Below are 15,000 nucleotides of genomic sequence, written 5' to 3' on the forward strand. Positions count from 1 at the left end.
TGTATGTCTTTTTAAACCTTTCATTGTCACATTCAAGTATTTCCCTGATATTTCTGCCCCTGCTGTATACAACTTTAGGTTTTGCACCTAATTTGATTTTCAATTCAGCGTCAAGCACACTGTCCTATATCCTACATAAACTTTTTGCCAAATCTGGAGCTAAATGATTGCACTGCAAGACCATAACATCATTCTTGGGTATTTTGACATTCACCATCATTACAGTACTCATCCCACCTCTTAAAATGGGGCTAAATCAGAGAACAATTTTTTATAACTTCTTTCTTAAGTGAGGTCAGAAGCTTAATGGGATAGCCCCTTTCTTTGAACATTCCAATCAATATACATCTCATGTAAATATTCATCATCATTACTGACCAACCTGGAGCGCCTGACCATTTGTCCTTTAATGACACTCTGTCTTTGATGAAAAGGATGGCAACTATGATATTCTAGGAGTGCGTTTGTAGAAGTTCTTTTCCTAAAGATGTTGGATGAGAGTTCTCCACTTAAACTGTTTTTGCTCAAAAAATATCTAAAAAAATGAATATTTTTGCAGTTGGTCTTGCATGTAAATCTTAAAGTCAGTCGTGTTCAAATAATTTATAAATTCTAACAGCCTTTCAGAACCCCCTGTCCACAGAAAAAGGATATCATCCAAAAATCTATAGTAAGATAAAATTTTGTTCATGTAAACTGAGGTGACAACATCCCTTTTCTCCCATTCAGCTAGAACAAGGTTGGCAAAAATCGGGGTGCACTTTGCACCAATAGCCACACCTGTTTTTTGCCTGAAGTATTCACAATCAAAGCATAGAAAATTGTTGATAAGCACCATTTCAACCAGGTCCGCAAGTACGTTAATCCTGGTTTGGTCCAAGAACTCACTCCATGTCAGGCTTTGAGTGAAATGCTCCAAGCCTACCTCATGGGGTACAAAAGAAAAGAAATTAATTACATAAACTCTGACAAACAGAAAGTCCTTGTCACTAGGTATTGTTCTCAATAAATCTAGGCAATGCCATGAGTCTTTCAAAGTATGAGTAAAGGACTTGAGAGATGTCTTAGAGTGATGAGCCACAAAGGCTGCTATTGATTCTGTCTTAGAGCCCTTTGCCCTATTAATCTCATTTATTGTTGCCCTTTCACAGGCCTCACAACATCATGTCTATTTTCATATATGCCCTATTAATCTCATGTATTGTTGTCCTTTCATAGGTCTCACAACATCATGTCTATTTTCATAAATGCCCTATTAATCTCATTTATTGTTGCCCTTTCACAGGCCTCACAACATCATGTCTATTTTCATAAATGCCCTATTAATCTCATGTATTGTTGTCCTTTCATAGGTCTCACAACATCATGTCTATTTTCATAAATGCCCTATTAATCTCATGTATTGTTGTCCTTTCATAGGTCTCACAACATCATGTCTATTTTCATAAATGCCCTATTAATCTCATGTATTGTTGTCCTTTCATAGGTCTCACAACATCATGTCTATTTTCATAAATGCCCTATTAATCTCATGTAGTGTTGTCCTTTCATAGGTCTCACAACATCATGTCTATTTTCATAAATGCCCTAATAATCTCATTTATTGTTGTCCTTTCATAGGTCGCACAGCATATGTCTATTTTCAAAAATGCCCTATTAATCTCATGTATTGTTGTCCTTTCATAGGTCACACATCATGTCTCTTTTCATATATGCCCTTTTAATCTCATGTAGTGTTGTCCTTTCATAGGTCTCACAACATCATGTCTATTTTCATAAATGCCCTATTAATCTCATGTATAGTTGTCCTTTCATAGGTCACACAACATCATGTCTATTTTCATAAATGCCCTATTAATCTCATGTATAGTTGTCCTTTCATAGGTCTCACAACATCAGGTCTATTTTCATAAATGCCCTATTAATCTCATGTATTGTTCTTTCATAGGTCTCACATCATGTCTATTTTCATAAATGCCCTATTAATCTCATTTATTGTTGTCCTTTCATAGGTCTCACATCATGTCTATTTTCATAAATGCCCTAATAATCTCATTTATTGTTGCCCTTTCACAGGTCTCACAACATCATGTCTATTTTCATATATGCCCTATTAATCTCATGTATTGTTGTCCTTTCATAGGTCACACATCATGTCTATTTTCATAAATGCCCTATTAATCTCATGTATTATTGTTCTTTCATAGGTCTCACAACATCGTCTATATTCATAAATGCCCTATTAATCTCATGTATTGTTGTCCTTTCATAGGTCTCACATCATGTCTATTTTCATAAATGCCATATTAATCTCATGTATTGTTGTCCTTTCATAGGTCTCACATCATGTCTATTTTCATAAATGTCCTAATAATCTCATTTAATGTTGTCCTTTCATAGGTCTCACAACATCATTTCTATTTTCATAAATTTCCTAATAATCTCATTTAATGTTGTCCTTTCATAGGTCTCACAACATCATGTCTATTTTCATAAATGCCCTATTAATCTCATGTATTGTTGCCGTTTTATAGCTTTATTTATTATTTAACAGCTCATACATTTTGCAAACATAGTCAAACTGCTTCATTAGTACTATCCCCCACCCTTGTCTGGCTTCATCACTCAATATTCTTTATTTCTGGCTAAATCATTCAGGGACAGTCTTGCTTCCTTTGTTAAATGACTAAAATTTGATTTGTCTATTTTTAATGTTTGTCTAAAATCATTTTCTACCAACTTCTCAAAAGTATCGATCAGGGGGTTGCTGGGAGGTGTAAAAGTACTTTTGTGTTTAAGGCTGTTTGACCTATTATCAACCACATTGTTTCTGCCATAAAAATGCAGTTTTAAATTCAACTGTCTTCTGAATAGTTTAAGATCAATTAACAACTTTGCTATGTCTACCTTGAATTCAGGAACAAAACTAATGCCTTTCCTTAAAATATGAACATGTTAATTTTTCAAAGTAAAATCTGTTAAATTGTAAATAGCCCCTGTACTGATACCTGTTAAGTTCACTTCTGATTCAAGATAGAGATAGCAAAATTGTTAATTGATCTTAAACTATTCACAAGACAGTTGAATTTGACTGTATTTTTATGGCAGAAACAATGTGGTTGATAATAGCTCAAAGAGCCTTAAACGCAAAAGTACTTTTACACCTCCTAGCAACCCCCTGATGAATATTTTTGAGAGGTTGGTAGAAAATGATTTTAGACCGACATTAAAAATGGACAAATCAAAATTTAGTAATTTAAGACAGGAAGAGAGACTGTGCCTGAATGATTTAGCCAGAAATAAAGAATATTGAGTGATGAAGCCGGACAAGGGTGGGGGGATAGTACTAATGAAGCAGTTTGACTATGTTTGCTAAATGTATGAGCTGTTAAATAATAAAGAAAGCTATGAAAGGACAACAATAAGTGAGATTAATAGGGCATTTATGAAAATAGACATAATGTGAGACCTATGAAAGGACAACAATAAATGAGATTATTAGGGCATTTATGAAAATAGACATGATGTTGTAGACCTATGAAAGGACAACAATACATGAGATTAATACGGCATTTATGAAAATAGACATGATGTTGTGAGACCTATGAAAGGACAACACTACATGAGATTAATAGGGCATTTATGAAAATAGACATGATGTTGTAAGACCTATGAAATGACAACAATAAATGAGATTAATAGGGCATTTATGAAAATAGACATGATGTTGTGAGACCTATGAAAGGACAACATTAAATGAGATTAATAGGGAATTTATGAAAATAGACATGATGTGAGACCTATGAAAGGACAACAATAAATGAGATTATTAGGGCATTTATGAAAACAGACATGATGTTGAGACCTATGAAAGGACAACAATACATGAGATTAATAGGGCATTTATGAAAATAGACATGATGTTGTGAGACCTATGAAAGAACAACAATACATGAGATTAATAGGGCATTTATGAAAATAGACATGATGTTGTGTGACCTATGAAAGGACAACACTACATGAGATTATTAGGGCATTTATCAAAATAGACATGATGTTGTGAGACCTATGAAAGGACCACAATAAATGAGATTAATAGGGAATATATGAAAATAGACATGATGTGAGACCTGTGAAAGGACAACAATACATGAGATTAATAGGGCATTTATGAAAATGGACATGATGTTGTGTGACCTGTGAAAGGACAACAATACATGAGATTAATAGGGCATTTATGAAAATAGACATGATGTTGTGAGACCTATGAAAGGAGAACAATAAATGAGATTATTAGGACATTTATGAAAATAGACATGATGTTGTGTGACCTATGAAAGGACAACAGTACATGAGATTAATAGGGCATTTATGAAAATAGACATGATGTTGTGTGACCTATGAAAGGACAACAATACATGAGATGAATAGGGCATTTATGAAAATAGACATGATGTGAGACCTATGAAAGGACAACATTAAATGAGATTATTAGGACATTTATGAAAATAGACATGATGTTGTGTGACCTGTGAAAGGACAACCATACATGAGATTAATAGGGCATATATGAAAATAGACATGATATGTGACCTATGAAAGGACAACAATACATGAGATTTTTAGGGTAAATATTAAAATAGACATGATGTTGTGAGACCTATGAAAGGACAACAATACACGAGATTATTAGAGCATATATTAAAATAGACATGATGTTGTGAGACCTATGAAAGGAGAACAATACATGAGATTAATAGGGCATTTATGAAAATAGACATAATGTGTGACCTACGAAAGGACAACAATACATGAGATTAATAGGCCATTTATGAAAATAGACATGATGTTGTGAGACCTATGAAAGGACAACAATACATGAGATTAATAGGGCATTTATGAAAATAGATGATGTTGCTCGATGTCCTGTATCAAGGCTCATTGAAACCTGACGAACTTGAGTATGTTATGGTGGAGACACCAATCATCCCAATAATTTTTGGGATCCCAAAGATACATAAAAATCAGAGTAACTCCCCCTCCTTTACTCATACTTTGAAAGACTCATGGCATTGCCTAGATTTATTGAGAACAATACCTAGTGACAAGGACTTTCTGTTTGTCAGAGTTTATGTAATTAATTTCTTTTCTTTTGTACCCCATGAGGTAGGCTTGGAGCATTTCACTCAAAGCCTGACATGGAGTGAGTTCTTGGACCAAACCAGGATTAACGTACTTGCGGACCTGGTTGAAATGGTGCTTATCAACAATTTTCTATGCTTTGATTGTGAATACTTCAGGCAAAAAACAGGTGTGGCTATTGGTGCAAAGTGCACCCCGATTTTTGCCAACCTTGTTCTAGCTGAATGGGAGAAAAGGGATGTTGTCACCTCAGTTTACATGAACAAAATTTTATCTTACCATAGATTTTTGGATGATATCCTTATTCTGTGGACAGGGGGTTCTGAAAGGCTGTTAGAATTTATAAATTATTTGAACACGACTGACTTTTTTAAGATTTACATGCAAGACCAACTGCAAAAATATTCATTTTTTTAGATATTTTTTGAGCAAAAACAGTTTAAATGGAGAACTCTCATCCAACATCTTTAGGAAAAGAACTTCTACAAACGCACTCCTAGAATATCATAGTTGCCATCCTTTTCATCAAAGACAGAGTGTCATTAAAGGACAAATGGTCAGGCGCTCCAGGTTGGTCAGTAATGATGATGAATATTTACATGAGATGTATATTTTGATTGGAATGTTCAAAGAAAGGGGCTATCCCATTAAGCTTCTGACCTCACTTAAAAAAGAAGTTATAAAAAATTGTTCTACGAGATTTAGCCCCATTTTAAGAGGTGGGATGAGTACTGTAATGATGGTGAATGTCGAAATACCCAAGAATGATGTTATGGTCTTGCAGTGCAATCATTTAGCTCCAGATTTGGCAAAAAGTTTATGTAGGATATAGGACAGTGTGCTTGACGCTGAATTGAAAATCAAATTAGGTGCAAAACCTAAAGTTGTATACAGCAGGGGCAGAAATATCAAGGAAATACTTGAATGTGACAATGAAAGGTTTAAAAAGACATACATCTCTAGGATGAGCAAATGTGGGATATGCAGTAGCTGTAGGCTTATTAATGATAGTCCTTATGTGACTATTGAAACACACCACAGGACACTGCAGTGTCCTGGATGCTGCAACTGCAATACAAAAGGAGTTGTATACATCACTACATGTGTGTCATGCCCTGCCTTCTACATAGGCAAGGCCATCAGGAAGTTGTATGACAGAATTCTGGAGCATAATAGGAATATATGAAATATATACAGACGAGACCAGTGCTTTATACATGCACACTAGAGAATGCAATGAGTATACAAAATTTATATTTTTTGTGATAGACAAAACAAAAGCAGGAATGACAGGGGGTGACCCTGAATTAGAACTTTTAAATAAAGAGTTAGAATGGCAACTTAGATTAAATGCCAAAGAAAAGCCAGGCATTAATGACAATACATCTCTGTTGTGTGTTCTAAAAAGGAGACAAAAGATGTTTGATTTTTTATGGGAAGTTTACACTTGATGAATATGTTTTATATGTTTTATCTGGTTTAAAGTGTTCACGATCTACCTTTTGCAAAAGATTTGTTTCATTTATCATTTTTACAACAGGCTAAAGTTGCATTCCAGATATTTTATTTTAACTTTTAACTGTTTTAACATTTTTACTATTTATTTATTAGATATTTTATTCTTCATATTACATCATTTGACATGGCAGGAAATTATGTAATGATTGACTTCAAGTTCTGTCTGTTACTGTTTGTGCGATCTCGGAGTTAGTATATATAAGTAGGGGGGTGTGGGGGGGTGCAGTGGTGCTTCCCCCCTGCTTTTGTGTAATGTAGGTATATGCATGTTTGCTGTTTTTGTTTTTTTGTGTGTATTTGTTTTGTGGTGTGGGTGTTGTGGTTTGTGTGTGGTGTGGTGTATGCAGTGTGTTTGGGTTTATGAAGTTTTGGTTTTGTACCATTTCGGCTTTATGGTCTCCAAATGCTGAAAATCACACATATATATATATATATATATATATATATATATATATATATATATATATATGGAGAGAGAGAGTGGTATACATGTATGCATTTTTTTTCTATGAATTTATGCATTTGTTGATTGAAGTAAGTGGTTGATCTCAATTCTCAACTAGTGGTATATATTCAGAGTAAAAGTGAAACAAAGCTTTTCTGCTAACAAAGGTAAGTAGTAAAACAAAATTATACGTTTGAGACAAACTTGTACATCTGTCTAAAACTGATTGGCATTATAGTCAATTATTGGTGGTCTATGATTTCAGGGAGGAAGAAGGTTTGCCAAACGCCATTAGGGATTGCATTATCAGTAGAGCTTAGGACAGTCTAGTCTGGCTGAGAAAAACAGCCCTTCCTATTTTTTTCTCCCTGTCATCACACCTGCTGATTATCAGCTCCCCTTATTATTTTGGAACTCTTATCCAAGCAGTTGTGTTTTATTTTTTTACCCCAATCTCATTGCCTTTCATATGTCTTGCTGAACAGAAGTTGCTTTGTCTTCCACATGTGCATTGCACCTTTGCCAATGAAAGGTATTGCTTGGCTACATGTAAGTTCTGGTTGATATAGAATAGTATTTCCCAATGCATTATTCCAGCCTGTGATGGAAGTTACGAGTTTGAAAGGTCAGATGGCCTTCCTTCTTCCAGGATGGGTATATTGCATCTTTACTCACTCCAACCCTCCCCAGTCAACATCTCAGTGCCTGGGACTCTAATTGATTTTTGGGATGTCAAAAGTCTCATTAAACAAAAGTCCTACATTAGGTGTTTTTTATCCCTTTTTGAAAATGATTGTGTTTTCTGTGATTGTACATCAGAATGAAGAATATTGAACTTAAGTATCTGAACTGAATATATATTTTTTTTAATTCCAGGTTTACAGGCAAACTTGGTTCCCTTGTCTGACCCTAATCTTGTGGTGCTTATCACAAACTCTAATGTACGCCATACCCTCACAGGAAGTGAATATCCTACCCGTCGTCGTCAGTGTGAGGAAGCAGCAAAGGCCCTTGGGAAGGCCAGCTTAAGGGAAGCCACTGCAGCTGACTTGGAAGGTGAGCAACTCATTGGTTTGTTACAACTGCATGATTACACATCTATCCCTATATGTTGTGCATATGGATGTATGAAATATTCCCCAAATGACATCATTCTTTTTCTGAATACTTCTAACTTGTATAGATTTTTGATGGAGAAAGCATTATAAGTAAACTTTGATTTAATGATTTCACTCAAAGTAAGCCTGAACTTATGATACACGCATGCACAGTGTTACAGCGGGAAGGCAGGAGTAGATACAGACCACAGGGTACTTGCATAAAGAGTATTGCCTGTATGACAGTCGGTACTAATGCACGGAGAGTGATGCTAGGATAGAATCATACAGGCACCCTAACTCCCTTGCAGAGTGCTTATGGAGAAACAGTCAGTAGCCTGAGATACTGTTGACTGACATGACTCTAAAGGGAAGTCAATGTAAACTTTATTGTTATTCAGATCAAATGGAGTGCATCACTTATGTAATTTCATTGCTTCAGGCTTGTGTGCATTGAAAGACAGCTCTCACAAGAGAGTGAAGGAAGCATATAACTGAAGAAATTCTAGACAGTACAGGTATAAATACACACATAGATAACTTACCCACCACCATTTTTAAGATAGGATAGCAGCATAGCATAATTCACAGTTCCCGTAATTGTGCAAGTAATAATTTAGTTCAGATTGCATAACTTAGATAAATAGAATAATTTAATTCCACAACAGTAAAGACAATCATATTGCACTTCTGGTATTCTTACGAACTGAGGAAGTGTTGACATTGTTAAGGTTAGTTGTTCAACAGTCTGATCGTTTGTGGAAAGAAACTATTTCTGAATCTTGATGTTCTACACCTGATACTTCTGTATCATTTCCCTGAAGACAGGAGGTGGAACAGTCCTTGTGTGGGATGATACTTGTCCCTTATCAGTTTCATGACCCTGCCATAGCATCAGCAAGAGTAATGGTCCCGTAAGGACTGCAGGTTTGATCCTGTGATTTTCCTGGTCTGCTTTACAACTTTCTCTAATGGCTTGCAATCTGCGTATGACCAGTTTCCATACCAGACTGTGATGTTAGTCAGTATAGCTTCGATCGTGGTCCTGTAGAAGGTCATGAGGACGTGGGAGGGGAGGTTTACTCTGCATAATCTCCGGAGGAAGTGGAGACATTGATGGGCTTTCTTTAAAAGGCTGGAGGTATTTGTTGCCCAGCTTAGGTCATCTGAGGTATGCACCCCTAGGAATTTGGTGCTTTTTACCCTTTCCACTGCTGTACCACTGATGGTGATGGGTGAGTGGGACCCTTGCCTCTTCCTGAAGTCAACAATGATTTCTTTTGTTTTGTCAAGCTTTGGTGTTAGGTTGTTGGTGCACCATCTGGTGCGTTGGTTCACTTCTTGTCTGTATGCCCCATCATCATATCTGATGAGGCCGATCATGGTTGTATTATCGGCAGACTTGATGATGTGATTTGTCTGTGATATTTTGCAGAGCAGTCATAGGTCAGTATTGTGAAGAGAAGTGGACTTAGTCCGCAACCTTGTGGGACCCCTTTGTTCAAGGTGTTGCATTGCCCGTGTTTCTTGCCAACTCGAATGGTTTGGGGTCTGTTTGTGAGAAAGTCAAGAATCCAGTTGCAGAGTATATTTTCTATGCCTAATTGACTTACTTTAGACAACAGCTGCTGCGGTATTACAGTTTTGAAAGCTGAACTGAAGTCTATGAGCATCATACATGCGTAGCAATTTTTGTCTTCAAGATGGTTCAAGGTGTGATGTAGTACCAGGGATATAGTGTCCACAGTGGTGCGATTTGGTCTGTAAGCAAATTGTAAAGGATCAAAAGATGTAGCAGACAAGATGATATATGTTCTTTGACCATCCTTTCAAAGCATTTCATCACCAACGGTGTGAGTTTTATGGGTCACTAATCATTTAATGTGATGGGGATGAATGATGATGGCAGACTTGAAGCATCTTGGCACACTAGCCTGTCTGACAGTTGTGTTGGAGGTGTCAGTGAAGACAGGTGCCATTTGATCTGCACAGTTCTTAAGTAGACAACCTGGAATCATGTCAGGACCTCCTGCCTTACCTGGGTAGACTTTTCTTAGGTCCTTTCGGACTGTCTCCAGGCTGAGACATAGCGGTGCAGCATCCCCGTCAATGGTGAGGTGTTTGTCTGCTGAAGAAGGTGTTAGGTTTTTCTGGAACGTCCATATTATCTACGCATTGTGTTGATGGAGGTTTGTAATTGGCAGTGTACTGGATGCCCTTCCACAGCTGCCTGGGGTCCTTTTGATCTGTGAAGGTAACTAATCAGGAGAGAGTTACAGGGCTTTAAATAACTCGTTTGTCAGGAAAGCAGTAGATTAGAAGGGCAAAGTTTGTGCAAAGCACAAGAGAAAACAAAGAAAAAAAGAGTACACAGTCTTATGTTCATACCATGCAAAATAGCTGTTTCCTTATGGCATTATGGATCACTCAGACTAGCAAGTGTCATCCTTGGATACTGTTCCCAAAATAACAGGCTAACAGTTTACTGTAACTACCTCACTGTCTACCTAAAGAACCAGTTCCCTCCTTTACACCTGCTGAAATAGTAACAGCAAACCTCAAACCCAATGACTTTACTACCATCACAGTAGTAGCCATATACATTCCACCAGGGGACAACATCCCCTTAATGGAAAATATACTGTCATATCTCTCCCTGAATTTTCCTAATGAAACTGTCCTTCTTGGGGACGTAAACATTAATTGGCATAAACTTAATAATCCAAACCCTCCACAACACATAAACCTCCATGGATTTACACAACTAATCTCCAAACCTACCCATAATAATAACTCATTCTTCAAGCTCCTTGATAGATTGGATCCTTGTTTCTAACCCCCAACAAATACCATAACCCTGAAACTTTACCTGATGCCTGGAGCGACCACTCACCTGTAAAAGTGCTACGATACATCACCCACCTCCCCAAACCACACCGGCTTATCACCTACCGCAGACTTTTAACCTTTAACCCAGACAATTTTAAAACCCTCCTCTCTAGAATTAACTGGAATTTCCTTACACAGCTCACACTCGATGAAGCAGTAAATGCCTTCAACTCAACTTTCCTAAATATTGTAAATTCTCTAGCCCCACTGAGAAAAGTTTGATTAAAGGCAAACATTTCACCCTGGCTAACTAAAACCACCCGTACCCTTATGAAATCCAGAGATAGGGCATGGAAAACATGGGTACAATCCACACTTCCAGCTGACTTCCTAAAGTATAAGGAACTTAGAAATCATACAAAAAAAAACTTATCAACAAAGACAAAGACTTTTATTATAATCCCCCAAAAACATTAACATCTGATCCAAAAAAATTCTGGAATGGTATAAACCAAATACTACATCCAGGTAACCCAACTTCACCAAACCCATGTCCTGACAAGTCACCTGAAGAAACTGCCAATACCTTCAACACTTACTTCATTGAATCCATTTCCAAAGTATTTAACCCCAACCTCTCAAACAACAACACTTCAAACTTCCCTAGACACCCCTCAGCAAACTCCTCCTCTCTCAAACCTGTCTTCACTGACTATATCAGAACTCTACTCTCAAAGCTCAAGCCATGCTCTGTATCAGCAGACAATATTCCTTCTTACTTTCTCCAAATTGCTGCATACTGCCTTGCTATGCCTGTATCTATACTAATCAATCACTCCATCTCTGAGTCTGAAGTTCCTTCTATCTGGAAACAGTTTCAGACTCTTCCTATTCATAAAGGAGGTAACTACAGAGAAATATCTAATTTCAGAACTATCGCTATCCTCTCCAAAATCCTTGAGAAATGTATACACAAAAGTTATGCATCATCTCTTACAAGAAAAACTTCTCACTCCAGCACAGCATGGCTTCCGTCCCAAGTATAGTACAACCACAGCTCTACTATCATTTCTCAACACCTTAGCCCTGGCTAAAGATGATCACAAACTCACATCCTGTCTCTTCCTTTATCTTTCTAAGGCTTTGACACTGTCTTACACACTCTGCTACTTAGTAAACTTGTAGACTTAAACTTCTCCCATGATGCAGTTGCATGATTCTCTAGCTCTCTCTCTGATAGGCTGCAGTCAGTACGATGGGACTCAGCACTATCTACCCCTCTCTCATTAAGAACTGGTGTTCCCCAAGGTTCCAGTCCTGGACCTCTACTGTTTAATATCTTCACCAACTCACTCCACTCCTCTTGTCCTCAATCTAACATTGTCCAATATGCAGATGACTCTACAGTCATAACTATTTCTAATTCCCCCTTAGAACTCCTAACAAATGCCCAAACATCTTTCAACTCAGTAGAGACATGGCTCACTAATAATCAGCTCATCCTCCACCCTAAGAAAACAAAATGTCTACTCTTTCTACCTCAATCTGCAAAGTACATTAAACTTTCCTTCTCCATAAGGTCCCTAAACAATACTCCTATAGAATTCGAAACTAGCACAAAACTCCTTGGCATTACCATTGACGACCAATTAAAATTCGATCTTCACATTAACAATTGTATAAAAAAACACCAAAAGCTAGGACTACTGTACAGGAACAACACATTCCTAACAACTGAAGCTAGGATTTCTCTGACCCATGCCTACCTTCTACCATGCTTAACCTTTTGTTCCCAAATACTCACAAATCTGAACTTCTCCCTACTTACCAAATTAGAATCGACGTACCACATAATAGCTAGATTTGCAGCTCAAAAAAACATATAAATCTCACCACTGTTTCTCTCTAAAATACCTGAACTGGCCTAAAATACCTCACCTGTTCCTACAATCTCAACTCCAAATCATACCTCACCTGTTCCTACAATATCAACTGCAAATCATACACTCCATCCTATATCAGCCTAATTTCTGCCCAAGTCTATCTTCTCTCATTTCTCACTACTCCCCTACCAGACTTTTCTGAAGCTCAACCCAAGACCTACTAAAAATCCATAAAACCAAATCCAGTACAGGGTGCAACTTGTATAGCTACCATCCCTCTATTGCATGGAGCAAACTTTCACTAGAAATAAGGTCCCTGACTCACGCCAAACAATTTAAGCTAGCAACCAAAGACCACTTCAAAAAAACACTGGTCCAGGGGGCGTGGCCAAGGATGAACACAGGATAGCAGCAGATTTCTTCAGCTCCACCAATTTCATTACATTGACAGGAATTAATTACTTAAAAAATTAATTTTTGAAGTAATTTTCTTTCTAAATATGTTTGTTTTATATAGTTCTTGAACTATATCTAAAAAAGAAAGGAAATCTTAATAATATTCCTGTCAGAAATTACTTTGGAAATTTTCCTGTCAGTTTATCAGTCTGAAATGAGTTCCAGTAAGACAAATTCTCAAGACTCCAGCATCAAGAAAGAACTTCAGTCTCTGATAATTATAGTCCAGCAATTTACTGCTAAGATGGATAAAATGGATACTAAAATAGACACTTTCATAGAAAAAACTACAAAACAAATAGACTTGTTACATATGGACCTGCAACAACAGAAGATCCAGATGACAGGCATAGAAGAAGCTGTGAATGACATGGAAAATAGAATACAAGAAGAGGAAATCAACATTGAGTTTCTGCTGAAACAAAATACACATTTACAAACAAAGCTGGATGACCTGGAAAATAGATCTAGGCTTAATAACATTAGGATTTTTGGACTGCCAGAAAATATTGAAGGTAACAATATTACTTCTTTTTTAACAACATGGCTCCCTAAAACTTTAGATTTACCAGAAGCATTCTCCTTTGGTATCGAAGAGCACATAGATCTATAGCTAATACTAACTCTAACAAAAACTATCCTAGATCAGTTATAGTTAGATTTCTATCATCTTTTGATAAAGAGATGGTTCTTAAATCTGCTTGGGCTAAAGCTCCTGTTAAGATTAATGAAACAACTGTGCTTTGCCAATGACTATTCTTCCATGGTATTAGCTAAAAGAAAAGTTTTTCTGCCACTAATAAGGGAGCTTAAAATAGCACAGTTTAAAACATACCTTCTGTTTCCTGCCAAGCTTAAAATCTTCCTTCCTGATGGTCCTAAAATTTTCGATGACTTAGACTCTGCTTTACTGTTTATCAAAAAAATAAGATTTTGGAAAAATAGAAGAAATGGAATGGGCTAGTCCTTCGTTAAAGAGACTGGCAACTGAAACTTCGTGGAAGACTTCAGAGAAGAAGAAGAGACTAAAAACAAATGATTTGTACTATGTTTTTTTCTCTCTCATAATTTTATTTTATTATTAATCTTTTAAATATAGTTCCTGCATTTCCAAGAAGCAACAAATATTTTGAAAAAGATTTAATCAAAGTTATTCTCTGTGTGCAAAGAAATGTTTTGTTTCATAACTAGTCAAAATATCTGGAGATTTAATGGCAAGCTGTGATTTAACTTGTTTCTCTTTCTGAAGAGGAAAAATGTCAGTAATTTGATACATTTTTTTTCCTTTAAAAGTTTATATGTTCTTCAAATGCTATTCCTAATTATACTTTCTTGATTACACTGCTTATGCTTGTTTGTAAATAATCTGTCATGCTTTAACTAATAATAATTAGAACTAAATAATAGTAAATAATATGTTTTATTTTTAACTCTATTAATATAAACAGTAAGTAACATTCTATTGTATATACTTCTTATAGCTTTCTCTTACATTTTTTATTTCTGCCTTACACCCTTTTACTTTCTACTCTCTTTTCTTTACTTTATTAATATATACAAATGCTTTTGATCATATAGACACAGTAAATAATAAGATTTGCATAGGAGTTGAGTTGGGACAAAATGTTGA

The 15,000-nt window shown here is 36.3% G+C and overlaps 1 protein-coding gene across 1 annotated transcript in view; it reads left to right on the top strand.

Moving 5' to 3' along the window:
* The window catches only part of GALK1 (galactokinase 1), a 211,921-nt gene that overhangs the window by 160,393 nt on the left and 36,528 nt on the right, over positions 1 to 15,000 (top strand). Inside the window, exon 4 of the mRNA XM_044084936.1 lies at positions 7,982 to 8,161. Within this exon, the coding sequence (XP_043940871.1) occupies positions 7,982 to 8,161 (180 nt within the window). The remainder of the gene's footprint in view (positions 1 to 7,981; positions 8,162 to 15,000) is intronic.

This window comes from Protopterus annectens, chromosome 10.part0 (genome assembly GCF_019279795.1).
Source record: "Protopterus annectens isolate FY-2018-M chromosome 10.part0, PAN1.0, whole genome shotgun sequence".
In the NCBI taxonomy this organism is placed as follows: Eukaryota; Metazoa; Chordata; order Ceratodontiformes; family Protopteridae; genus Protopterus; species Protopterus annectens.